Genomic DNA, 25,763 nt, shown 5'->3' with positions numbered 1-25,763 from the left:
TGAACCAAGAAACATGATGGTGAGCCACCCAAGATGAAGAAGCAGTGTGTGAACGACGACGACGATATAATTTTTGAATTTGAATTTAAACTTGTAGATATACTGCCCAGAACTGAAACTGAAGTTAACTATAATACTTGAGAATAGGGATTAAATAACACTAGATCTAATTAGTTTGAGAAATTCAAGTAACCAAGGTTACTCTAAGGAATATCACTGATTCTATTAAACAGGAATTTGGCTTTTGTTGATATCTAAGATTTGTGGGTAACAGTCAGGAGACAGAAGGGCAAGAGGCAGATGCTAGAGAGTACCCTAGTGGCTATCCCCCTAAACAATAAGTACTCCTGTTTGAGTAGGGTTGGGGGAGACGGCCTACCTGGGGGAAACAACAGTGGCCGTGCCCTGTGGCTCAGAAGGATAGGGAAAGGAAGAGGATGGCAGCAGTGATAGGGAACTCTATTACTGGGGGGGGGGGGGGGGTCAGACAGGCGATCCTGTGGATGCAGGAAAGAAATACGGATGGTAGTTTGCCTCCCAGGTGCCAGGGTCCGGGATGTTTCTGATTGTGACCATGATATCTTGAAGTGGGAAGGAGAACAGCCAGAGGTCGTGGTAAATATTGGTACCAATGACATAGGTAGGAAAAGGGAGGAGGTCCTGAAAACAGACTACATGGAATTAGGAAGGAAGTTGAGAAGCAGGACCTCAAAGGTAATAATCTTGATTTACTGCCTGTGCCATGTGACAGTGAGTAGAGGAATAGAATGAGCGGAGGATAAACGTGTGGCTGAGGAATTGGAGCAGGGGACAGGGATTCAGAATTCTGGATTATTGGGACCTCTTCTGGGCAGGTGTAACCTGTACAAAAAGGACGGACCAATATCCCAGCGGGGAGGTTTGCTAAGGCTTTTGGGGAGAGTTTAAACAAGAATTGCTGGGGGGTAGGAACCGAACTGATGTGACGGAGGAAAGGGAGGTTGGCTCATAAATAGAGAAAGCTTGGAGACAGTGCGAAAGGGAGGATAGGCAGGTGATAATAGAAGGGACAAGCTCAGACCAATAGTTTGAGATGTGTCTATTTTAATGCGAGGAGTATTATGAATAAAGCAAATGAGCTTAGAACACAGATCAGCACTTGGAGCTATGATATTGTGGCTATTACAGAGATTTGGATGGTGCAGGGGCAGGAATGGCTACTTCAAGTGCCAGGCTTTAGATGCTTCAGAAAGGAGGCAAAAGAGGTGGGGGTGTGGCACTGTTGATCAGAGATAGTGTCACGGTTGCAGAAAAGGAGGACGTCACGGAGAGGTTGTTTACGGAGTCTCTGTGGGTGGAGGTTAGGAATAGGAAGGGGTCAATAACTCTACTGGGTGTTTTTTATAGACCACCCAATAGTAACAGGGACATCGAGGAGCAGATAGGGAGACAAATTCTGGAAAGGAGTAATAATAACAGGGTTGTTGTGGTGGGAGATGTTAATTTCCCAAATATTGATTGGTATCTTCCAAGAGTGAGGGGTTTAGATGGGGTGGAGTTTGTTAGTTGTGTTCAGGAAGGTTTCCTGACACAGTATGTAGATAAGCCTACAAGAGGAGTGGCTGTACTTGACCTGGTATTAGGAAATGAACCTGGTCAGGTGTCAGGTCTCTCAGTGGGAAAGCATTTTGGAGATAGTGATCACAATTCTATCTCCTTTACCATAGTATTGCAGAGGGATAGGAACAGACAAGTTAAGGAAACGTTTAATTGGAGTAAGGGGAAATATGAGGCTATCAGGCAGGAACTTGGAAGCATAAATTGGAAACAGATGTTCTCAGGGAAACGTACAAAAGAAATGTGGTAAACGTTCAGGGGATATTCGTGTGGGGTTCTGCGTAGCAATATTCCAATGAGACATGGAAAGGATGGCAGGGTACAGGAACTGTGGTGTACAAAGCTGTGGTAAGTCTAGTCAAGAAGGAAAAAGAGCTTAGGAAAGGTTCAAAAAACCAGGTAATGATAGAGATCTAGAAGATTATAAGGCTAGCAGGGAGGAGTTTAAGAATGAAATTAGAAGAGCCAGAAGGGGCCATGAGAAGGCCTTGGCGGACAGGATTAAGGCAAGCCCCAAGGCATTCTACAAGTATGTGAAGAGCAAGAGGATAAGACGTGAGAGAATAGGACCAATCCAGTGTGACAGTGGAAAAGTGTGTATGGAACCGGAGGAGATAGCGGTGGTACTTAATGAATACTTTGCTTCAGTATTCACTATGGAAAAGGATCCTGGCAATTGTAGGGATAAATTGCAGTGGACTGAAAAGCTTGAGCATATAGATATTAAGGAAGAGGATGTGCTGGTGCTTTTGGAAAACATCAAGTTGAATAAGTCACTGGGACCAGACAGAATATACCCTAGGCTGCTGTGGGAAGTGAGGGAGGAGATTGCTGAGCCTCTGGCAATGATCTTTGCACCATCAATGAGGATGGGAGAAGTTCCAGAGGATTGGAGGGTTGCAGATGTTGTTCCCTTATTCAAGAAAGGGAGTGGGGATAGTCCAGGAAATTATAGACCAGTGAGCCTTACTTCAGTGGTTGGTAAGTTGACGGAGAAGATCCTGAGAGGCAGGATTTATGAATATTTGGAGAAGCATAATATGATTAGGAATAGTCAGCATGGCTTTGTCAAAGGCAGGTCGTGCTTTACGAGCATGATTGAATATTTTGAGGATGTGACTAAACACATTGATGAAAGTAGAGCAGTAGATGTAGTATATATGGATTTTAGCAAGGCACTTGATAAGGTACCTCATGCAAGGCTTATTAAGAAAGTAAGGAGCCATGGGATCCAAGAGGACCTTGCTTTGTGGATCCAGAACTGGCTTGCCCACAGAAGGCAAAGGGTGGTTGTAGATGGGTCATATTCTGCATGGAGGCTGGTGACGAGTGGTGTGCCTCAGGGATCTGTTCTGGGACCCCTACTCTTTGTGATTTTTATAAATGACTTGAATGAAGAAGTGGAGGGATGGGTTAATAAATTTGCTGATGACACAATGGTTGGGGGTGTTGTGGATAGTGTGGAGGGCTGTCAGAGGTTACAGCAGGGTATTATTAGGATGCAAAACAGGTCTGAGAAGTGGCAGATGGAGTTCAACCCAGATAAGCGTGAGGTGGTTCATTTTGGTAGGTCAAATATGATGGCAGAATATAACATTAATGGCAAGACTCTTGGCAGCACGGAGGATCAGAAGGATCTTGGGGTCCAAGTCCATAAGATACTCAAAGCTGCTACACAGTTTGACTCTGTAGTTTAGAAGGCATACGGTGCATTGGCCTTCATCAATCGTGGGATTGAGTTTAAGAGCCATCTTGGTCAATGTCTCCCATCCACTACATAATGTACTGGGTGGGCACAGGAGTACATTCAGCCAGAGACTCATTCCACCGAGATGCAGCACTGAGTGTCATAGGAAGTCATTCCTGCCTGTGGCCATCAAACTTTACAACTCCTCCCTTGGAGGGTCAGACACCCTGAGCCAATAGGCTGGTCCTTGACTTAATTCATAATTTACTGGCATAATTTACATATTACTATTTAACTATTTATGGTTCTATTACTATTTATTATTTATGGAGCAACTGTAACGAAAACCAATTTCCCCCGGGCTTAAAAAAGTATGACTATGACTGTGACTAAGAGGTAATGTTGCAGCTATATAGGACCCCGGTCAGACCCCACTTGGGAGTACAGTGCTCAATTCTGGTTGCCTCACTACAGGAAAGACGTGGAAGCCATAGAAATGGTGCAGAGGAGATTTACAAGGATGTTGCCTGGATTGGGGAGCATGCCTTATGAGAATAGGTTGAGTGAACTTGGCCTTTTCTTCTTGGAGCGATGGAGGATGAGAGGTGACCTGATAGAGGTGTACAAGATAATGAGAGGCATTGATCAAACGGACAGTCAGAGGCTTTTCCCCAGGGTTGAAATGGCTAACAAGAGAGGGCACAGCTTTAAGGAGCTCGGGAGTAGGTACAGAGGAGATGTCAGGGGTAAGTTTTTTATGCAGAGAGTGGTGAGTGCGTGGAATGGGCTGCCAGCGGTGGTGGTGGAGGTGGAAACGATAGGGTCTTTTTAAGGGACTCCTGGATGGATACATGGAGCTTAGAAAAATAGAGGGCTGTGGGTAACCCTAGGTAATTTCTAAGGTAAGGACGTGTTTGGCACAGCATTGTGGGACGAAGGGCCTGTATCGTGCTGTAGGTTTTCTATGTTCTATGTTCTATTTGGAGCCTAAACAGAACGTTTGAATTTTGAATTGTTCTTGCTCATGTAAACATTTTGTGTATATTGTTTTTTTCTTCTAAACAAGACCTTATTTCCAGAAGTGTGTGGTTTCTCTTCACTGCCTCCTTCTGATACCTGGATTCTTCTGATGGCCTATTCGCACCTAGTGTAATTTGATTTTCTCTAAAGAGAACGACGACTAGGCACACATGATAAGACTGGTGCTGCACATGTTACATGTAACTAAGTTTGAAAAAGTAACAGAGACAATTTAAAAGGATGTTGCCAGGACTGGAGGACCTGAGTTATAAAGAAAGTTTGAATAGATTAGGATTTTACCTCTTGAAACATAGAAGATTGAGGGGAGATTTAGAGGTATACAAAATTGAGAGTATAGATACGGTAAATGCAAGCAGGCTTTTTCCACTGAAAAAGTTGGACTACAACTTGAGGTCATGGGTTAAGGGTGAAAGGTGAAATGTTTAAGGGGAACATGAGGGGAAACTTCTTCACTCAGAGGGTCGTGAGGGTGTGGAACAAGCTGCCAGTGCAAGTGGTACATGTAAGCCTGATTTTAATGTTTAGAAGATTGGATAGGTACATGGATAGTAAGGGTGATATTCCCAGAGTCAGCACTTTAATGGTTTGGTTTGACTAGATGGGCCAAAGGGCCTGTTTATGTGCTGTACTTTTCTACAATTCTATTTAAGGAAAGTTTTATGAATTGAAAGGCTTTTGAAGTGCATCCTGGTTATCTTGGCACCGTCTGTTATTACATCAGGAGAGCTGGAACACTTATTTTTATAAAAAAACAGCTTTGTAAGTGGAAATATGAGATATCTCTAGCTGCTGAAAATCTTGAGGAACTCAACAAGTTGGGCAGCATCTATGGAGGAAATGAGCAATCAACTTTTCAGGCCAAGACCCTTTCTCATTACTGGAGAAGTATTGTCAGAAACAGAAAGAGTCAGGGGCATTATGATGAAAACTAATAAAGGGAATGTCAGTTAATTATTTGGTGCCTCAATCCCAGTCCAGAATCAGCATCCAGATAAAGCTGTTACAACATCTGGGGTAGATTCAAGATTGATTGCTGAGTAATGCAAGTTTGGATCAGAAGTTGACGGACTACATTGCTTGAGATATTTGGGTATATAACTGTTTTCCTTTCCACTTCAGTTTCTGTACTTCAAGAAAACTGCGGAGTGAGACATTCTCAACTGACTGGATGTTGTCCAGTTAGGGGTGGGCAGCCTCCTCATTTTCCACACCAGTAACTCACTAGCTTGCAAACAAAATGCAAAAAGCTTTTGCCATAAGCCATTGAATGTGCGTAACATATTTATAAAGCAAGGTGTTGGAGACAGTGCCCATGTAGAATTCACATCATTACCTAGTGAAGGCTCAGTGAGTTGAGAGCCTAGCCCTATTACAGCGACAGGGAAGAACTTGTATCAACCCCTCCCATTCCTCTATTCTCCACTCTGAACTTTCATTTCCTGTCACCTGCCATTTACTTCTCCCAGTCCCTTCCTCCTTTCATTATTCCTACTATTGTCCACTCTCTTCTCCTATAGATGCTTTCTTCTCCAGCCTTTGACCTTTCCCACCCACCTGGCTTCACCTATCACCTCCAGCTAGCCTCTTTCTCCTCCCCCGACCCTTCTATTCTGGTATCCCCCCCCCCCACCCCCCAGTCCTAAGGAAGTGTCTGCCTGAAATGTCGACAGTTTACTCTTTTCCAAAGATGCTGCCTGGCCTCCTGCGTACCTACAGCATTTTGTGTTTGTTGCTATGGATTTCCAGCATCTGCAGACTTTCTTGTGAATTCAATAATACATCTGGTTAGTGAGTGCATGGACGTAGAGTATGATAAAATGTCTCTGATCTGAAACATTAACACTGTTCTCTCTCCATGGATGCTGCCTAATATGTTGAGTATTTCCAGTATTGATTCTTTCAATAGCTCAACATCCTCTCCCTTCTGAGTCACATGAGCCATATCTATCCCCCACTTGGGCCCCTATGAACCACACCTATCTTTCCCCCTTGGCTCCCATGAACCAGATCTCTCTCTACTTCTCACTGTGGTAATCGGTAAAACAATTAATTTCTAAATTAAAGGACTGCTGCCAGAAAAATTAACCAATTTGTTATAAAATGCAGCAGGTTCCATGCTATCATTCAGAAAAATGACCGTATTGACTACAGCTCAGCATTCCACACTGTTATCCTCTCAGTATTAATCAACAAGCCTCTAAAGCCGGACCTCTGCACCTCCCTCTGCAAACGGATCTTTGACATCCTCAGTCACTGGGAGACTACAGTCAGTATGGATTAGTAATGACATCTCTTTGCTGACAATCAACACAGGCACACCTCAAGGATGTAAGCTTAAAAGACTCTCCCTTCATTCGTGACTGTGTGGCTAAGTGCAGCTCAAATGGCATAATAGTTTGCAGGTGACACCACAGTCGGCAGAGTCTTAGACAGTGATGAGGAGGTGTACAAGAGTGAATGGTGTCACAACAACAATCTTACACTCAGCATCAGCAAGATTTAAGGAGTTGATGGTGGACTCCAAGAAGGGGAAGTCAGAAGAACAAACACCAGTCCTCACTGAAGGGTCAGCAGTAGAAAAGGTGAGCAGATTCAAGTTCCTGGGTGTCAACATCTCAAAAAATCTATTGTGGGGCCAGCACATTAATGCAATAATGAAGAAGGCATGCTGGAGCATGTGTCAACTGAGTAGATTCCCTTTGGAGATACTCCTGAAGGAGAGAAGATCAAAAATGAGTGCAGTTCCCTGCTAGGGATCTAGCAAGCAAGTTTTGCTTGATGGCACATACTGTGCTCATAAAGTTACTTCCGGCAGCTAAATTCACATTTCATTGTTTGTGAATAACTCCTCTATAGAATGGTTAAGATAATTTAACTGTACATTTACCAATATGGCAACAGATCCACATCCATATTGCTCGAATTTTTTCCAGATCTGTGCTTGCATACAGCAGTAAGTCCTCTACCAGGGCCGACACAGAACTCCTTGGAGAAACCTGTTCAAACATGAGATAGTAATTTATTTACCATTATCTGTTTGATGAATTTTCTATTTTGTCAAAAACTCCACTAGCAGGTATTTGTGAAGTGCAAGTGAAATGGCTTCAATATTTCAAAGTTGCTGGTGAACGCAGCAGGCCAAGCAGCATCTATAGGAAGAGGTGCAGTCGACGTTTCAGGCCGAGACCCTTCGTCAGACGGGACATATGGGTAGGGATGGTCGGGCAGCATCCGTGGAAAAGATCGGTTGACGTTTCGGGCCGGGGTTCCAGCCCAAAACGTCGACCGATCTTTTCCACAGATGCTACCCGACCTGCTGAGTTCCTCCAGCGTGTTGCGAGTGTTGCTTTGACCCAGCATCTGCAGATTATTTTGGGTTTTGGGTAGGGATGGGTTGGTATATTTAGCCTCCACTTCCAGATACAGTGATGCCTTCAGAATCTAGAAGCAGTAATGACTTAGACCACTAGTCTCGCATCTTTCCCTGGGTTTCTTCCAAATGAACCAGTTTCCCTGGATAGACAACACTGTCACCACAGTCTTGCTCGCACAGACAGCTCTCAGCTATTTGAGAAGAAGGGCATGTGCCATCTACACTGCCCCACCTGGACTGGGCAGTAATGCTTGTCACCCATAACACTGTGTTAAACTTTGGAACTGCTGCAGTAGTGGTTTGTAGCATTAGGGATTGTTCAGCTTGGGATATCTTTCAGGTATTATGGGGGCTGCAACAAGTTAATACAGGGAGGGAACGCCGACTCAGACCATGAGAGGCCTGTGTTGGGCATTTTCATGCCTTACAAGGTGCAGATTGGAAGTCTGTGTGGGGCGCCACTCCTCGCACAAACTAGAGCAATGTGTGATTAAGTGCCTTGCTCAAGGGCACAAACACGCTGCCACAGCTGAGGCTCGAACTAGCGACCTTGAGATAACTAGAAGACGAATGCCTTAACCACTTGGCCACATGCCCAACACAAACTTAATACAAGTTCAGGACAAAAATAACTTCATTACCCTACCCTGTCTGTAGAGTGTCTTCTCTCATTGCAGTGATAGATGAAGGTAGTTTGGATGCCTAGATATCCAACAAAAGTTTGGAAAGCGCAGAGAGAGATTACTGTCATTTACGCTTCCATGATAAATATGTAATTCTAGAGAATTGTGAGGGCTCCTGACCACCTCAACGTGTTCTTGCACTTCACTGCACTCTCTATAGCCGCACTGCTTTATGAGTGATGTAGTAACAGGCCCTTTCAGGCCGATGGACCCAGTCCAGTGAGACCAACCTACTGGATCATACATCTCCAGAATCTGGGAGGAAAGCTAGTGCACCCAAAGGAAATCCACGAGGAAACAGAATGTACAGACTCCTTACAAAATGCCACACCGCTAAGAGGAGACCTAACACGCTGAGTTTCTGACTTTATTCTGCATTTTTCTTGCTTTCTCTTGCACTACCTGAAGTTAGGCACAGTGTAATGATCTGATATGGATGAGCTGTGCGAAGGCGAGCTTTCGTTGTATTTGGAAATTCCGATTTGACGGGCAGCTGCTGTGTGAATGCAAAAAGCCCATCTTGATAGTGAGTCTGGGAATGTGGCAATATCCAAGATTCTAAATACAGAAAAGTGGGGGAAACCACAGAGGGTATGTTACAAGTGAGGGGGAATTGTGCTGGTTTATTGGAACTTCATGGAGGAATTATTTCTTTGAGCCAATACCAGACTATTTGAAAATTGCTTAGAGCCCTAGAGCACTACAGCACAGAAACAGGACCTTCAGCTTACCTATTCCATGTTGAACTGTTATTCTGCCTATTCCCATTGACCCACACCCTGACCATAACCCTCCATATCTCTCCCATCCATGCACCTATCCACATTTCTCTTAAATGTTGAAATTGGACCTGATCCACCACTTCCGCTGGCACCTCATTCCACACACCCATTGCTCTCTGGTTTCCCTTAAATATTTCACCTTTTACTCTTAACCTCTAGCCTCACCCAACTTCAGAAGAAAAGGCTGCTTATTTTTACCCTATCTATACCCCACATAATCTTGTATATCTCTATCAAATTTCTCCTCATTCTCCTGTGCTCCAGGGAATAAAGGTTAGGTTAGACCTTTTCAACCTCTCCCTATGTAATCCCCTCACTGGGTTAGTGTACAAACTTGGCTTGCTCGCTGTCTCTGCTAACACCTCAGCAGTGAGAAGGCCACCTTCCATAAGTAACACACGTCTAGAATTGGTATGATGTGTGTTTAACCAAAGAGGACGGTTGGGATATTCTCATTAAGGAACATTGATTGTAGCAAATGCTGTGTAAATATTGCCCCATACACAATTATCCGTCGCCCAGAAATGACAGATGATTCACTAGCATAAAATTCCAAACTAAGTATATTTACTAATATTCAAATTTATAAAACAGTTAACAGGAAAAAAACAATAAAAGGGCCCAGGAAAATGGAACCAGTCCAATGTGCACATAAATGTCGAAGCTAATTTCTGAAGTAGTCAAGTGCTTCGCTTTACTCACTCACTCTGACCCCATATTCTGTGTGAATGACACTAGCCAAAGTTTGAATTTCCCTCGAAGTCTATCTCGAATGAACTGGCTAACTCAGGAGTATTGGCACTTCCTCCTTGGAACTCTCATCTGCACGAAATACTTCTTACTTCTTCCAAAGGGTGGCTCCTTTGGGCAGCAATTGGCCAGCATCTTCCCTTGTGCCTGCTCCTGCCAGAAGACCCCAAACCAGACTACTCTCCTTCAGAAACATGATCACGCCCAGCTCTCTGGAATCTTCCAATGCATCCCACTGGGCAGAAAGTTACAACACGTACCAAGACTACCCCGACTGGCTGACACCACATTCCTAAGTTGGACAACATGGCTCCTTATCTTTAGCCAAAGCCAAAACACTCTTACCAACAGCACTCACTGTTTTTGCAGAAAACTGCTAAGATAAAAATACCTCACTGCATAGCAGTAGAAATCTTACCCAGGGTGTTACGCCTATAACTCAGGCTCTCAAATCCCAGCAGCATCCTTGTAAATTTTCTCTGTACTTTTTAATCATATTGATACCTTTCCTGTAGGTAGGTGACCAAAACTGCACACAATATTCTCAGCCTCATTAACATCTTATACAATTTAATTCTTGTTCTCAGCTCCCATTTGATTTTAGCAATTATTTCTAGTGAGTTCCCGGCTCGGGTCAGGACTGATAAAGGGGAGAAGAAAAGCTAAGTGAAAGCCTGATCTGAACTTCGTCAAGATCATCAGTAGGAAAAGATGAAAGAGTAACAGCCAATGTAAAAATCACATGAACAGTGATCCTTCTATGGAAACAGATGATTAACTAAAATTTCTAGCATCTTCTGTGGTTTCCAATGTGCATGTCAGTTTTCTTTTGGGGAACAAAAGGAATTACTTTGGATTAGAGCAATGGAAGGATATGTCTGGACTGTGAAATCAGCATGTGCTCAGTGACTTCCATGCACTCTGCAAGAAAAATCTAATGGCGTGAAACATCACAGGCTCTATGCAAGATCCACCAGTAGGAAACTTTCCTCCCACCTCCCTCTGTTAGTCTGCAGTACCGAGAGGACCAACTCTGCACCATGAACAGAGTTGATCAGCAGGTTAGTAGCATCAATGAAGAGGGATCAGTTCCCATACAAGGAACCCATTTCTCTCCCGGCGCAGATGCTGCCTAAATTGCCTGTTTCCGGTGTTTTCTGTTTCTACTGGCTGAGAGAAAGTGCGCTTGGTAGGGTATTCCACAACATAGGCCTGTAATTCCCAGCATCTACATGTGTGGGATTGTAGATAGTCCTGACCCACTGACCACCCCAACCTCCCCCAACAATCTAAATCAGGCCTCCGGTCACCAACCCTTTCCTGAGAAACATTCTAAAAAATGTCAGTTGATCACATTTCAGTCACTAACTGCCACAGCTTCCACCAAATCCCATCAGTTCCAGCATTTTATACACAACTGTCAATCTCACCCCTGACTATTGTGAGTCTGACTCCCTGATCACCAGCCTGACATCATGACTACCAAAACCACCAGGACACCATAGCTCATTACTGGCTCTGGCTCTTACCCATTGAAACTCCTGAGCTGACCCTTGCTCTACACCAGGTGTTCTCGACCTTTTTTATGCCATGGAGCCTTACCATTAACCGAGGGGTTCCCCAGGTTGGGAATCCCTGCTCTGAATGGACCTGATATTGTTCATTCACTCTGCAGGAGAAGAGCATGACTGACTGAGCAACATGCATGACTGGATTTCCTAGGGTAAGCAGCAAAAATGCCTACTTCCGTTGGCAACTGAGAACCTAGTATTTTAATGAGGCTTTATAGGAACCAGGCTACTGTCTGACATTTGATTTACAGAGCAGAATGTGGTAACACAGGAGCACCCCTGAATCTCTTTGATGCTTACCTTGCAAGCATAAGCATCGAGAGCTTCAAATTCTGACAAGTCCATTTTCATGGACTTTAGATTGTATATGTCATCTGAAAAATAAAGAAATTACTTTTGTTATGTCATTGTTTAATAATGATAATTTAACATTCGATCCATTTATGAACCTTTTTAATGTCTAAGAAACATATGCTGTCTTCTGCCACTATCATCCAGATTGTTGATATAGATGACAAACAACAATGGATCCAGACCGATCCCTGCGGCACACCACTCGTCACAGGCCTCCAGTCAGAGAGGCAACCATTTACTACCACTCTCTGGCTTCTCCCATAAAGCCAACGTCTAATCCAATTTATTGCCTCATCTTGAGTGCCAAGTGTCATGTGTGACACCAAGCAGAGCTACTGGATGGATGATGCTAATGAGAGAGATAACGGAAGACAATGGAGAAACATTCAAAATGCTAATAAGAGAGAAGAGAGAGATTAACGAGAAAGAAACTCAATTCAGATATTGACAGACCGTTTGCTTTGAACCTGAACTGTTTGAAGTTTGATGGACAGGTGATACCCCATCGGGGGATAAAAAGAGCAAGTTTGCTAAGGCACGACACGCCACGAGACCCTGGAAAGAGCAGTGTGCCCCCACAAGTTGGTGGGACTTTGGAGGACCGGTTTGTGGGAATCGGTCAGAGGATCACAGGGTGTAAAGGTACGATTGGTGTGTGTCCGCCCTTGCCTTGGTGCCGGGTTCACCACGGAAGAACGATTGTATCCAGAACGGAGGGGTCACAGTCAGTGACCATAACGGGATCAGAAGACATCAAAAGGTCTGCCCGAAACCAACTGTATCTCTCACTCACTCTCTCTCTCTCTCTCTCTCTCCACCCCCACCACGGTACAACAACAGCAATTACTTTGAACTGCACTAAACTGAACTGAACTCTGCTTCACTTAAGACTGATCATTTTACCCCTACACTGCGATAGAGCTTGGTTGATTCCTATTACCCTATTCTGTGTACATGTGTGTATTATCATTGCTAACCTGTTAAATTTATAACCTTGTGATTAGTGTACTGTATTACTTATTTCTTTAATAAAACTCTATTAGTTCCTAGTAATCACAGACTCCAACGAGCGTTCCATTTCTGCTGGTTTGGCAACCCAGTTACGGGGTACATAACATAAGTGGGGATCATGTCCAGGATTTTGAATGCCAAAATTGGGACAGAGTAAATTGATTGGGTTAAAATTCCCGAAAGAGAGAAAAGGGCAAACAGCAGAAGAGGAGATTGAGAAATTTCTAAAGGCGCCAACCTTGGAGGCATTAGAGGATGCCAGGAAATCAGAATTGGCGACTGTTGCCAAACGGTTGAATCTTTTTAAGGGGAAGCCGACAATCAGGAGAGTGGAGATGCACAGAGCTATCGTTGAGCATTATGTATCTAAAGGTGTGTTTCCCCACAGGGAGCTGGAGGTGGTATCTATGAGCAAACCTGTGGAGAGGCAGTGCAGCTGCACATGGAAAAATTAAGACCCGAGCACGAGTTCCGAGTAAAGCAATTAGAACGAGAAGAGAAGCAGTTAGAATGGGAGGAGAGAGTAAGGCAGTTAGAATGGGAAGAGAGAGTAAGGCAGTTAGAATGGGAAGAGAGAATAAAGCAGTTAGAACGAGAAGAGAGAGAGAAGGGAAGGGAGTTTGAGCTGGAGAAGTTAAGGATGGCGCTAGAGAGGAGCCAAATGCTGAACCAAGGTGGAGGGTTCAGGGCGACCCAGGAGGTTAGGTTGGTTCCCCCATTTGAGGAGGCTGATGCTGATCGGTACTTTCTACATTTTGAAAAAGTCGCTGCAAGTCAGCGTACTTAAGGGGAAGGCTCAACAAGTTTACTCAGCGTTGTCAGCAGACGATGCCCAGAAGTATGATGTGGTGAAAGAGGCTATACTCAAGATTCATGAGTTGGTCCCGGAGGCATACCGGCAAAGGTTCCGGAATGTGAGGAAGCAGCATTTAGAGATTGCCCGTGAGATGCAGATGTATTGTGAGCGTTGGTGCGCCTCGAAAGGGGTCACTGGAAATTATGACAGACTGCTACAGCTAATACTGATTGAGCAATTTAAAGGTTGTGTCCCTGAAGGTATGAGGCCCTATCTAGATGAGAAAGAGGCAGAAACCTTAGCTGCAACTGCTAAGTTAGCGGATGTGTACGCATTAACACATAAAGCAAAGTTTACCCCGAGTAAGAGGTACCAGAAGGGTAGTCGAGAGGGTAGAGAAAGTCCACTGGAAAAGCCAGAAAGTAAGCCGGGGACTAATAAGAAGGATAAGGAAGACAGGAAGCAGTTTGGTAGGAAGTCTCCTGGGGTTGTATGCTATAATTGTGGAAAAGCCGGTCACTTTGCGTCCAGGTGCTTTGCCCTAAAGAAGGAGACGGGGAAAGGAAAAACGACGACTCCGACTGGCTGTATTGAGCCGGCAAACAAACTGCTAGGGGAGAAGAGGTCTGATAGAGTTCAGGAAGGGCGCGAGAAGTTTATTTCGGCCGGATTGGTGTCGATGAAGGAGGGGTCAAACCCAGTTCCAGTACGGATCTGAAGAGACACTGGGGCTTGTCAGTCATCGATCTTAAGGAGGGTGTTAGATTTTAGTGCAGAGACCGAGACTGGGGAGGTCAGGGTGATAAAAGGGATTGGGGAAGGGACTGAAGCAGTACCTTTGCACCAGATACACCTAAAAAGTGACTTGGTCTCTGGACTGGTCACGGTAGGGGTGAAGCCCGAATTACCGATGGAAGACGTGGAGGTCTTACTCAGTAACGACCTTGCAGGTGGAGATGTGTACCCAGCAGTAAAGCTGACAAGCAAGCCTGCCAGGACTGAGGACCCGCCCATGGACTCACAGGTTTATCCTGTTTGCGCAGTAACTCGGCGCATGTCGAGGAAGGCTACTGAAGTGAATGTAGATTTAGCTGAGACGTTTTTACCAGCCTTGTACCAGGAGGGGTTAGAAAGTGAGAAGAAGGAGCATAGTGGAGCGGAAGGAAGTGAGGGAGTTGACGTAGATTTAACATTAGCGAGGAAGGAATTTATACAGGCACAGGAACGAGACGAGGAGCTGACGGTTTTGACGGAGACAGCTCTCTCCGAAGCAGAAATAAAAGGGGAACCAGTGGGCTATTATGTGAAGGAGGGAGTACTGATGAGGAAGTGGAGACCAAGTACCGTGCCCGCAGATGAGCAGTGGGGGGTCGTACACCAGGTGGTAGTGCCGAAAATTTATAGGGACGAGATTTTTAACCTGGCCCACAAGATATCCCTCGGTGGACATTTTGGGGTGAGGAAAACAGTCGATAGAATTATGAAAGGGTTTTACTGGCTGAATATGAGGAAGGATATTATTGACTATTGTAGACAGTGTAATTCTTGTCAGGGGGTAGGAAAGCCGAACCAGGTCCTGCCTAAAGCACCCCTTCGACCGATACCCGCTTTCGGGGAACCTTTTTCCCGAATAATTGTGGATTTTGTCGGTCCCCTGCCCAGAACTGCAAGTGGGCGAGAGTATGTGATGACTATGATGTGCGCCGCCACCAGGTTTCCGGAGGCTGTGTCCCTGGAAAGCGTCAAGGCTCCCGCAGTGGTAAAGGTGCTTGTGAAATCTTTCACTACGGTGGGGCTGCCAAGGGAAATCCAGTCAGATCAGGGGAGTGTCTTCACATCTCACACATTCCGACGGATGTTGGATGAGATGGGAGCGAAGCAGATTTTGGCCTCCGCATACAACCCGGAGTCCCAAGGGGCGTTGGAAGGATTCCATGCAACATTAAAGACCGTGATTAAAATTTATTGTCAAGAGAACACTAGGGACTGGGATGATGCCTTGCCTCTCTTGTTATTTGCTGTAAGGGACACGGTTCAGAAGTCATTGGGGTTCAGCCCATTCGAGCTTGTCTTCGGTCATCGGCCCAGAGGACCGCTGACCTTACTAAAAGAGCAATGGTCCAGTCCGACAGTACCAGTCAATGTGATTGATTATGTTTTAAAATTTCGTGAGAGGCTTAAAAGGATCTGTGACCTTGCCAAAGAAAATCTACGACACTCCCAAACTAAAATGAAACAGTGGTATGATAGACGTGCCCGCAAACAAGTGTTTCAAGTGGGCGATAGGGTCTTAGTTCTGTTTCCAGTGGTAACCAACCCCCTCCAGGCGAGATTCCAAGGTCCGTACAAAGTGATTAAAAAGATAGACTCTTTGAATTATGTTATTGAAACGCCAGACAGACGTAAGCTGACCCAATTAGTACATATTAATATGTTAAAAGCTTACCACAATCAGAAAGCAGATCTAGTTGGTGTTATCACAAAAATAAATGAGGCTGGGGAGCCAAATGATAAGGGGAAAAACCATCTTGAAAAGATAAATATGGTGCCGACTAGATTGGAGAACTCTATTGTTTTGGCCAACTTTGCTTATAAGGTCTCTCACTTAACCCCTGAACAGAGCAAGCCGCTGATAAAGCTAATTAACTGGCTTGCAGCTGTATGTCCGGATGTCCCGAGGCGATGCAAGGGGACGGTACATGATGTTGTCATTACATCAGATCAGCCTATTAAGCAACACCCCTATAGGATGAACTTGGAGAAGGGAAAGCTAGTGGAGAAAGAAATTGAACACATGCTAGCCACAGGTATTATTAGGCCATTCAAGTCGGAATGGGCTTCTCCCTGTGTGGTTGTCCCGAAACCCGATGGAAGCATACAATTCTGTACAGATTACAGAAAGGTGAACGCCATCACAAAAACTGATGCTTACCCCATCCCAAGGGTAGACGATTGCATTGATAAATTTGGGAGAGCTAAGTACATCACAAAGATCAATTTGCTGAAAGGGTACTGGTGCGTTCCTTTAACTGACCAGGCTAGAGAAATCTCAGCATTTGTCACTCCATCTGGGTTATACGAGTATAATGTTTTACCTTTTGGCATGAAGAACGCCCCAGGATGATTAATTCAGTGATAAAAAGGTTAAAGAATGCAGACGCGTATATTGACGATTTAGTGGTCTGGAGTGACACGTGGCAGTAGGGGAACTGTTTAAACGGCTGTCTGAAGCCAAACTGACAGTGAATCTCGCGAAAAGTGAGTTCAGCCATGCTAAGGTCACTTATCTGAGGTATGTGGTAGGACAGGGGCAGCTGGCACTGATGCAGGCTAAGATGCAGGCTATCTCTGAAGTTCCCATCTCGATAGACAAGAGAGCCCTGAGAAAGTTCTTGGGGATAGTGGGGTACTATCGGAAGTTCTGCAAAAACTGTTCTTCCAACCAGAGTGTGGCTTCATCTTTACAGTAGAGGAGGCCGTGGATAGACATGTCAGAATGGGAATGACATGCCACGAGACCCTGGAAAGAGCAGTGTGCCCCCACAAGTTGGTGGGACTTTGGAGGACCGGTTCATGGGAATCGGTCAGAGGCTCACAGGGTGTAAAGGTACGATCGGTGGGAACCTGAGGTGTGTGTCCGCTCTTGCCTGGATGCCGGGTTCACCACGGAAGAACGATCATATCCAGAACGGAGGGGTCACAGTCGGTGACCACAGCGGGATCAGAAGACATCAAAAGGTCTGCCCGAAACCAACTGCATCTCTCACTCTCTCTCTCTCTCTCCCTAATGGTACAACAACAGCGATTACTCTGAACTGCACTAAACTGAACTGAACTCTGCTTCACTTAAGACTGATCATTTTACCCCTACACTGCGATAGAGCTTGGTTGATTCCTATTACCCTATTTCTGTGTACATGTGTGTATTATCATTGCTAACCTGTTACATTTATAACCTTGCGATTAGTGTACTGTATTACTTATTTCTTTAATAAAACTTTATTAGTTCCTAGTAATCACAGACTCCAACAAGCGTTCCATTTCTGCTGGTTTGGCAACTCAGTTACGGGGTACGTAACACAAGCGACTGAACCTTCTTGACCAACCTCCCATGCAGGACCTTGTCAAATGCCTCACTAAAGTCGATGTAGACAACATCCACTACCTTGCCTTCATCAATGTTCCGAGTAACTCTCTTGAAAAACTATAAAATTGATTAGACATGATCTACCACTGTCAAAGCCAAGATGACTCACCCTAATCAGTCCCTGTCTATCCAAATACTCATATATCTGATCCCTTAGAATACCTTCCAATTACTTTCCCATTACTGACGTCAGGCTCACCGGCCTATCATTTCCTGTTTTATTTTTAGAGCTTTTGTTAAACAGCAGAACAATATTACCTAACCTCCAGTCCTCCAGTACCTCACCACCTCACCTGTCACTAAGGATAATTTAAATATCTCTGCTAGGGCCCTGGCAATTTCTGCACCAGCCTCCCACAGGGTCTAAGGAGACACCTTGTCAGGCCCTGTGGATTTATTAACCCTATTTTGTCTCAAGCAAGCAAACACCTCCTCTTCTGTAACCTGTATAGGGTCCATGGCCTCGCAGCTGCTTTGGCTCACTTCTATAAACTCTGTGTCATCTTCTGAGTACATACAAATGCAAAAAAAACCCACTCAAAATCACCCCCACCATTTTTGGCTCCGCGCATAGAATATCATTCTGATCTTCCAGATGACTACAGTTGTCCCTTGCAATCCCTTAGCTCTTAACATATCTGTAGAATCTCTTAAGATTCTCATTCACCTTGTCTGCTAGAGCAACTCCATGCCTTCTTTTATCTCTCCAGATTTATTTCTTCAGTGTTCTTTTGCATTTGTTATACTCTATAAGCACATCATTTGTTCCTACCTGGCTATATCTGCTTTGCACCTTCTTATTTTTCTTAACTAGGGGCTTGATATCTCTTGCAAACCAAGGTTTCCTAAACCTGTTACTTTATCTTTTATTCTGACAGCCACATACAAACTCTGTATTCTCAAAAAATCACTTTTGAAGGCCTCCCACTTTCCAAGTACACCTTTGCCAGAAAACAGCCTGTCCCAATCCACACTTGTCAGATCCTTTCTGATACGATCAAAATTGGTTTTACTCCAATTTAGAATCTCAACCCACGGACCTGACCCATCCTTTTCCATATTTACTTTGAAACTAATGGAACTGTGATCACTCCATGCAAGGTGTTCCCCTACACAAATTTCTGTCACCTGGCTTGTCTCATTCCCTAATAGGAGATCTAGTATCTCACTCTCTCGTTGGGACTTCTATGTACTGATTAAGGAAACTTTCCTGAATACATTTGGCAAATTCTATCCCTTGTTGTCCTTTTACAGTATGGGAGTCCCAGTCATTATGTGGAAAGTTAAAATCACCTACTATAACAAACTTATTTTTCTTGCAACAGTGCAATCTCTCTACAAATGTGTTCCTCTAAATTCTGTGGACTGTTGGGCAGTCTGTAGTATGGCCCCATTTCTTATTCCTCAGTTCCACCCATAATGCCTCACTAGACCAGTTCTCCAGTCTGTCCTGACTGAGCACTGCCATGACATTTTCATGACTAGTAATGTCACCCCTCCTTTCTCTAATCCCTCCCGCTCTGTCACATCTAAAACAACAGAACTTGGAATATTGAGCTACCAGTCCTGCCCCTTCTGCAACCAGGTCACACTAATGGCTACAACATCATAATTCCATGTATTGATCCATGCCCTGAGCTCATCTGCCTTTCCCACAATAATTCTTGCATTGAAATATACATAGCTCAGAACATTATTCACACCGTGCTCAAGTTTTGATTCCTGACTTTTTCTCCACAACCTATCCACCAGTTAGGTTCAGTTTCAATGTTTTGGTTAACACCCATGAGGTCATGTCATGGCTTACACCCATGAGCCACGAGGTAATGTTACAGCTATATAAGACCTTGGTCAGACCCCACTTGGAGTACTGTGTTCAGTTCTGGTTACCTCATTTCAGGAAGGACGTGTATACTATAGAGAGAGTGCAGAGGAGGTTTACAAGGATGTTACCTGGATTGAAGAGTGTACCTTATGAGAATAGGTTGAGTGAACTTGGGCTTTTCTCCTTAGAGCGACGAAGAATGAGAGGTGACCTGATAGAGGTGTACAAGATGATGAGAGGCATTGATCGTGTGGATAGCTGGAGGATTTTTCCCAGGGCTGAAATGGCTAGCATGAGGGGGCACAGTTTTAAGGTGTTTGGAAGTAGGTACAGAGGGGATGTCAGGGGTAAGTTTTTCAAACAGAGTGGTGGGTGTGTGGAATGCACTGCTGGCAGCGGTGGTGGAAGTGGATACGATAGGGTCTTTTAAGAGACTCCTGGACAGGTACATGGAGCTCAGAAAAATAGAGGGCTATGCGCTCGGGAAATTGTAGGCAGCTTCTAGAGTAGGTTACATGGTCGACGCAACATTATGGGCTGAAGGGCCTGTAATGTGCTATGTTTCTATGTTCTACCCCTGTTAGCCAAGCTTTTTTGTTTTTCCTTTAATTCTTCATAGTTCTTATTGAAAATCAGTGAACTGTTCCTCTGCATCCATGTCTCTCCCTCTGCTTTTCGGTTATAACTGCACACTTGAGTCAAAATAATACCTGATAGTTAAGTAGGAGGAAGAAAACCGTGAGGTGTCAATGGACTGCAATGGCTCCAAAGGGCAAGTGTCCTCTAACACACACACTGATGTGTAGTAATGCACTTTGTGCAGGGCAAACAAGGTAAGGTAAATCCAGTAAATGGGTGTCCTGGAAGTGTGGAAGACACGAGAGTTAACAGTTTAGTTGGCTAAGAAAGCTTATAAGATGCTTTCATTTATTGATCAAGAAGCAGAAAAGGGAGAATATGCATGAAGTGTATTAGGTAAGGTTAGAGAAATATACTTCATTGTGACAGCAAGCAGATAACATCTCTGGAGAGGACACATGATTTTCAAGGATACCTTTGGAACTGAAGTAACTAACCCAGGTTAAAAACTAGATAAGCTGTTCTACATTGGAATAGAAGAGGTCGAGGGAAGATGCAATGGGCTAACATTGAGGAAATTGGATTAATGCGGATATATTTCATTTAACAGAGACACCAAGAACAAAGGTGATGGATTGAAATTATTTGTTGGAAGGATTGGAGGGAGGAGGAAATCATTTTCTAGTCAGAATTCACTATCAATGGGGGCATTTACTGCTTGATCACCAGTTGATGTGCAAGGTCTCAGACCAAGAGTGTGGACGTGAGGTTAGTTCGCATGGCCACAGGGTCACAGTTTGATTGTCTTTGCTGCTCTGTGAGTACTGCAGGCTTCTCTCAGTGAGGATGGGCTTGCTGCATTGCAGGAATCCCACGTGCTTCAATGGGATGGGAGACACTCTGTGAAGTCCATGGGCAGATATAGCTTTCTGATCTTGTCCCCACCTCCTGCATCCTCTTTATCTACCCCATCCTCCAGGTAGCTCAGACCATGAGAGGAAATAAATTCCAGTGCATCTATCTTTAATGCAAGTGTTGTTATCAAATTCTTGAAGGCAGCAAAACCTCCCACTGTCCATGGATGTACCTTGAAATGATTATTGGAAGTATGATGATCACCATCAAGACATTTGCTTAGCAAGTGTATAGTGATCCCTGGGGTGTCTTTCCTGGTGTTCTTCAGCTTAATCACAGTCATTAACTGAAGCATTCATCGCCATGCTGACAGCATGGGCACTACAGCAGCACTGAAGCGCAGGGCCGGTGGAGGGATTCTTCACTACATTATGCATCACCATCAGTAAGTAAAGCATCCACTTGGAAAGAGTTCTCCGAACCTTCTGTTGATTCATTGATTCGGTTTACAAAGTCACTGTGGGGTGGGGGAATGGGAAACAGGAGGCAGGAAGGCCATTCTGCCCAACTCGTTCTTTCCAGAAAACCTGCATAACATCCAGTTCAAACTTCTCACTATTACGATCCTGTGTAATCTGTGTGACCTCTGAATGTTAATAACCTTTCACACACATGGATTAATGATATCAGTCCTAAATGCTTTACCACGGAGTTATCATTTACACTGTAGTTTCATTTATCCTTGGGGATCTGCTTGTTATTAGCTCTCCAAGTGTAAACAAGGATCTTGTGGGACTGGATTATCACTCCTTCTAACCCCAGACATCATACTCACATGACTGCACAAAGCCTTGGTGTGTTAAGGGACGGCTAAACTAGAAATACACTTCATCATTGCTGACTATACCTCTTTCCAAGGAGCCTGTCAGTTAGCTGACAATATTTCCACTCTTGACCTGTTGCTACTTTGCCTGGTTGACTATTTTACAGTACGGATATGATAATTAGCATGTAACGAGGCTCAGGAATGGGAATGACTTCCGATTTTCCTTGTGCTATTATAAGTCTTTCCTTAGAGTGGGAACATTGCTTCTAGTAGTTGTGCAACTTGATATGTTAGATTGGCAGAGAGTACCTTCATTCTAAACCTTTCAGAAGAGCAGTAGTTCCTGATGTAGCATCTGACTGTCAATTCTCATTGCTTTTCCTCTTGTTGGAATGTATCTAGCCTGACCTGACAAAGCTCTATAAACACCTCATCTATTTACAATCCCATCCCTCATCCAATTCAGAAGGCTCTCATTGTTCCTTGCCATCACACACCCATTTTTGCACTAATCCTTTTATTTTCTCCACATTGTTTCATTCATCAGCACACTGGGGGCAATTTACAGTGGGTAATGAACCTACTGACTTGCACAGTTTTGGGATTTGGCACAAAACCAGAGGACCAAAGGAATCCCATGCAGTCACAGAGAGTGTACAAGTTCCTCTTAGACAACACCCAAGGTCTGGGCCAAACCCAGACTGCTGGGCTTAGAAGCACTAGTTATAGTCACTGTGCTACATTGTCAGTACTTTTTAACCCAGCGCATCTCTTTCCTGTTTCTCAGCAGCTTTAAGTGTATGCTGCAAATTTAGATAAAGTGATATATCTGGAGTGAGAACAAAATAAAATTAATCATAAAGGATATTACTGACAGTACAGACACTTCAGAGTTTTTGTAGAGTCATTTCCAAATAATTTGATAAAGCTCTATTAGTAACAGAGAAGGGCAAGGAACAAAGTCAGTCTTCTGAATTGGAAGAGGGATGGGAGGGGATCTGGCAAAACAAAATGGAACTAAGCATTAATATGGAGAAGATTCAATGAAGCTGAGGTGTTTATAGAGATGTGTCAAGTAAAGTAAGGGCTAGGTACATTCGGACAAGAGGGAAAGGATGGTGATCACACCCAGAGCTTCCCGGATGATGAGGGAGCTAGAGAATAAGTAGAAACCAGTAAAAGAGGGTGTCTGTCATTGACAAGATTAAACAGGAGAAACTGAGTCTCTCCTTCAAGTGAAGGAGGGTGAGGGGAGATTTGACAGAGGCATTTAATGTCATGGCAATTTTAAATGTCAGTCAAATCAAAGTTGCTACCATTAGCTGATGGTACAAGGATTGGAGGATGCAAGATGGGTTTGGGCAAGTGTGAATATCAGGAAGAACTATTATTAGAGTCTTAGGTCTTTCAAAGGCAATGGAAGCAAAGATTAGTGATTTAAAAGGTAAATTGGATCTGGGATGGATGGGAATAAACCTTTCGGATCACAGGTGCAAAACAGGGAATGATTCAAGTTGGATTGCATTGCACTTGATGGCATGGAGGACCTCCTGTTATTCTATGACAGGATGAACTCATGACTGATGCAAGCACTGAATGCCATTTAACAGTGTTTACACAGGTATCTCAATTACATTATTAGAATCAGGTCTGCAATTCCATACGCCCTTGTACGTGGTAACAGAAATAGATTGTGTGGTAAAGAAGGTGGACAGCATGCTGGCATTCATTGGTCAGAGCATTGAGTATTGAAGTCAGAAAGTCATACTGCAACTAAATGTTCAGGCCACATTGGAGTCTTGCGTGCATTTCTGGAAAGCTCGTGAAGGAAAGATGTGGAGGCTTCAGAGAGTGTGCAGAACAGGTTTACCAGGATGTTACTTGTATAAAAAGTATTAGTTATAAAGAAAAGCTTGCATCAAAGCTGAACTTGGAATGTTTTACCTGGAATGTCAGAGGCTGATGGGTGACCTGATACAAATGTAAATTTACAAGGGGTATAGGTGAAGTAGATAATCTTCCCAGGGCAGAAAACTCCGGAAAATGTAAATGTAAATTTACAAGGAGTATAGATGAGGTAGATAATCTTTCCAGGGTAGAAAACTCATAACAGAAGGCATAGCTTTAAGGTAAGAGGGGGTGAATTTAAAACAGATTTTTTTTGTCAAATTTTGACATAGACAGTGGTAATTGCCTTGAAGGGACTGCCAGGAGAAATGGCAAATGTAGATAGGATAACAACAATGAGATAGGTTTTTTGCGTCTGTATTTACTAAGGAAACTGGCATGAAGTCTACGGAATTAAGGGAAACAAGTAGTGAGATCATGGAAACTGTACAGATTGAAAAGGAAGAGGTGCTTGCTGTCTTGAGGAAAATTAAAGTGGATAAATCCCCAGGACCTGACAGGGTGTTCCCTCGGACCTTGAAGGAGACTAATGTTGAAATTGCAGGGGCCCTGTCAGAAGTACTTAAAAAGGCGCTGTCTACAGGTGAGGTGCCGGAGGATTGGAGAGTGGCTCATGTTGTTCCGTTATTTAAAAAAGGATCGAAAAGTAATCCGGGAAATTATAGGCCGGTAAGTTTAATGTCGGTAGTAGGTAAGTTATTGGAGGGAGTACTAAGAGACAGAATCTACAAGCATTTGGATAGACAGGGACTTATTAGGGAGAGTCAACATGGCTTTGTGTGTGGTAGGTCATGTTTGACCAATCTATTGGAGTTTTTCGAGGAGGTTACCAGGAAAGTGGATGAAGGGAAGGCAGTGGATATTGTCTACATGGACTTCAGTAAGGCCTTTGACAAGGTCCCGCATGGGAAGTTAGTTAGGAAAATTCAGTCGCTAGGTATACATGGAGAGGTGGTAAATTGGATTAGACATTGGCTCAATGGAAGAAGCCAAAGAGTGGTAGTAGAGAATTGCTTCTCCGAGTGGAGGCCTGTGACTAGTGGTGTGCCATAGGGATCAGTGCTGGGTCCATTGTTATTTGTCATCTATATCAATGATCTGGATGATAATGTGGTAAATTGGATCAGCAAATTTGCTGATGATACAAAGATTGGAGGTGTAGTAGACAGTGAGGAAGGTTTTCAGAGCCTGCAGAGGGACTTGGACCAGCTGGGAAAATGGGCTGAAAAATGGCAGATGGAGTTTAATACAGACAAGTATGAGGTATTGCACGTTGGAAGGACAAACCAACGTAGAACATACAGGGTTAATGGTAAAGCACTGAGGAGTGCAGTAGAACAGAGGGATCTGGGAATACAGATACAAAATTCCCTATAAGTGGCGTCACAGGTAGATAGAGTCGTAAAGAGAGCTTTTGGTACATTGGCCTTTATTAATCAAAGTATTGAGTATAAGAGCTGGAATGTTACGATGAAGTTGTATAAGGCATTGGTGAGGCCGAATCTGGAGTATTGTGTTCAGTTTTGGTCACCAAATTACAGGAAGGATGTGGAAGCTATGGAAAGGGTGCAGAGGAGATTTACCAGGATGTTGCCTGGATTGGAAGACAAGTCTTAGGAGGCAATTTTAGCAGAGCTGGGACTTTTCTCTTTGGATGAGAGGGGACTTGATAGAGATCTACAAGATGAGAGGCATAAGTAGGGTGAATAGCCAGTACCTGTTTCCCAGGGCATGAATAGCAAACCCCAGAGGGCATATGTACAAAGTTAAGGGAGGGAAGTTTAAGGAAGACATCAGGGGTAAGTTTTTACACAGATGGGTGCCTGGAATGACTTGCCAGGGATGGTGGTGGAGGCTAAAACATTAGGGGTATTTAAGAGCCTCTCGGACAGGCACATGGACGAAAGAAAAATAGAGGGTTACGGGGTAGTGTGGGTTTAGTCAGGTTTTTTTAAGGAATGTATGGGTCGGCACAACAT

At 44.0% G+C, this 25,763-nt stretch overlaps 1 protein-coding gene across 1 annotated transcript in view; it reads right to left on the bottom strand.

The window, feature by feature from the left end:
* The window catches only part of ky (kyphoscoliosis peptidase), a 48,056-nt gene extending 31,140 nt beyond the window's left edge, over positions 1-16,916 (bottom strand). The window contains exons 1-3 of the mRNA XM_063047312.1: positions 16,886-16,916; positions 11,784-11,857; positions 7,212-7,320 (exon numbers count right to left, since the gene is read on the bottom strand). Coding sequence (XP_062903382.1) covers positions 7,212-7,320; positions 11,784-11,857; positions 16,886-16,916 — 214 coding nt within the window. The remainder of the gene's footprint in view (positions 1-7,211; positions 7,321-11,783; positions 11,858-16,885) is intronic.
* Between the last annotated feature and the right edge of the window lie 8,847 nt (positions 16,917-25,763).

This window comes from Mobula hypostoma, chromosome 4 (genome assembly GCF_963921235.1).
Source record: "Mobula hypostoma chromosome 4, sMobHyp1.1, whole genome shotgun sequence".
NCBI lineage: Eukaryota > Metazoa > Chordata > Chondrichthyes > Myliobatiformes > Myliobatidae > Mobula > Mobula hypostoma.
The sequence above is the reverse complement of the archived record's forward strand: the minus strand, read 5'-3'. Positions and strand labels throughout refer to the sequence as shown.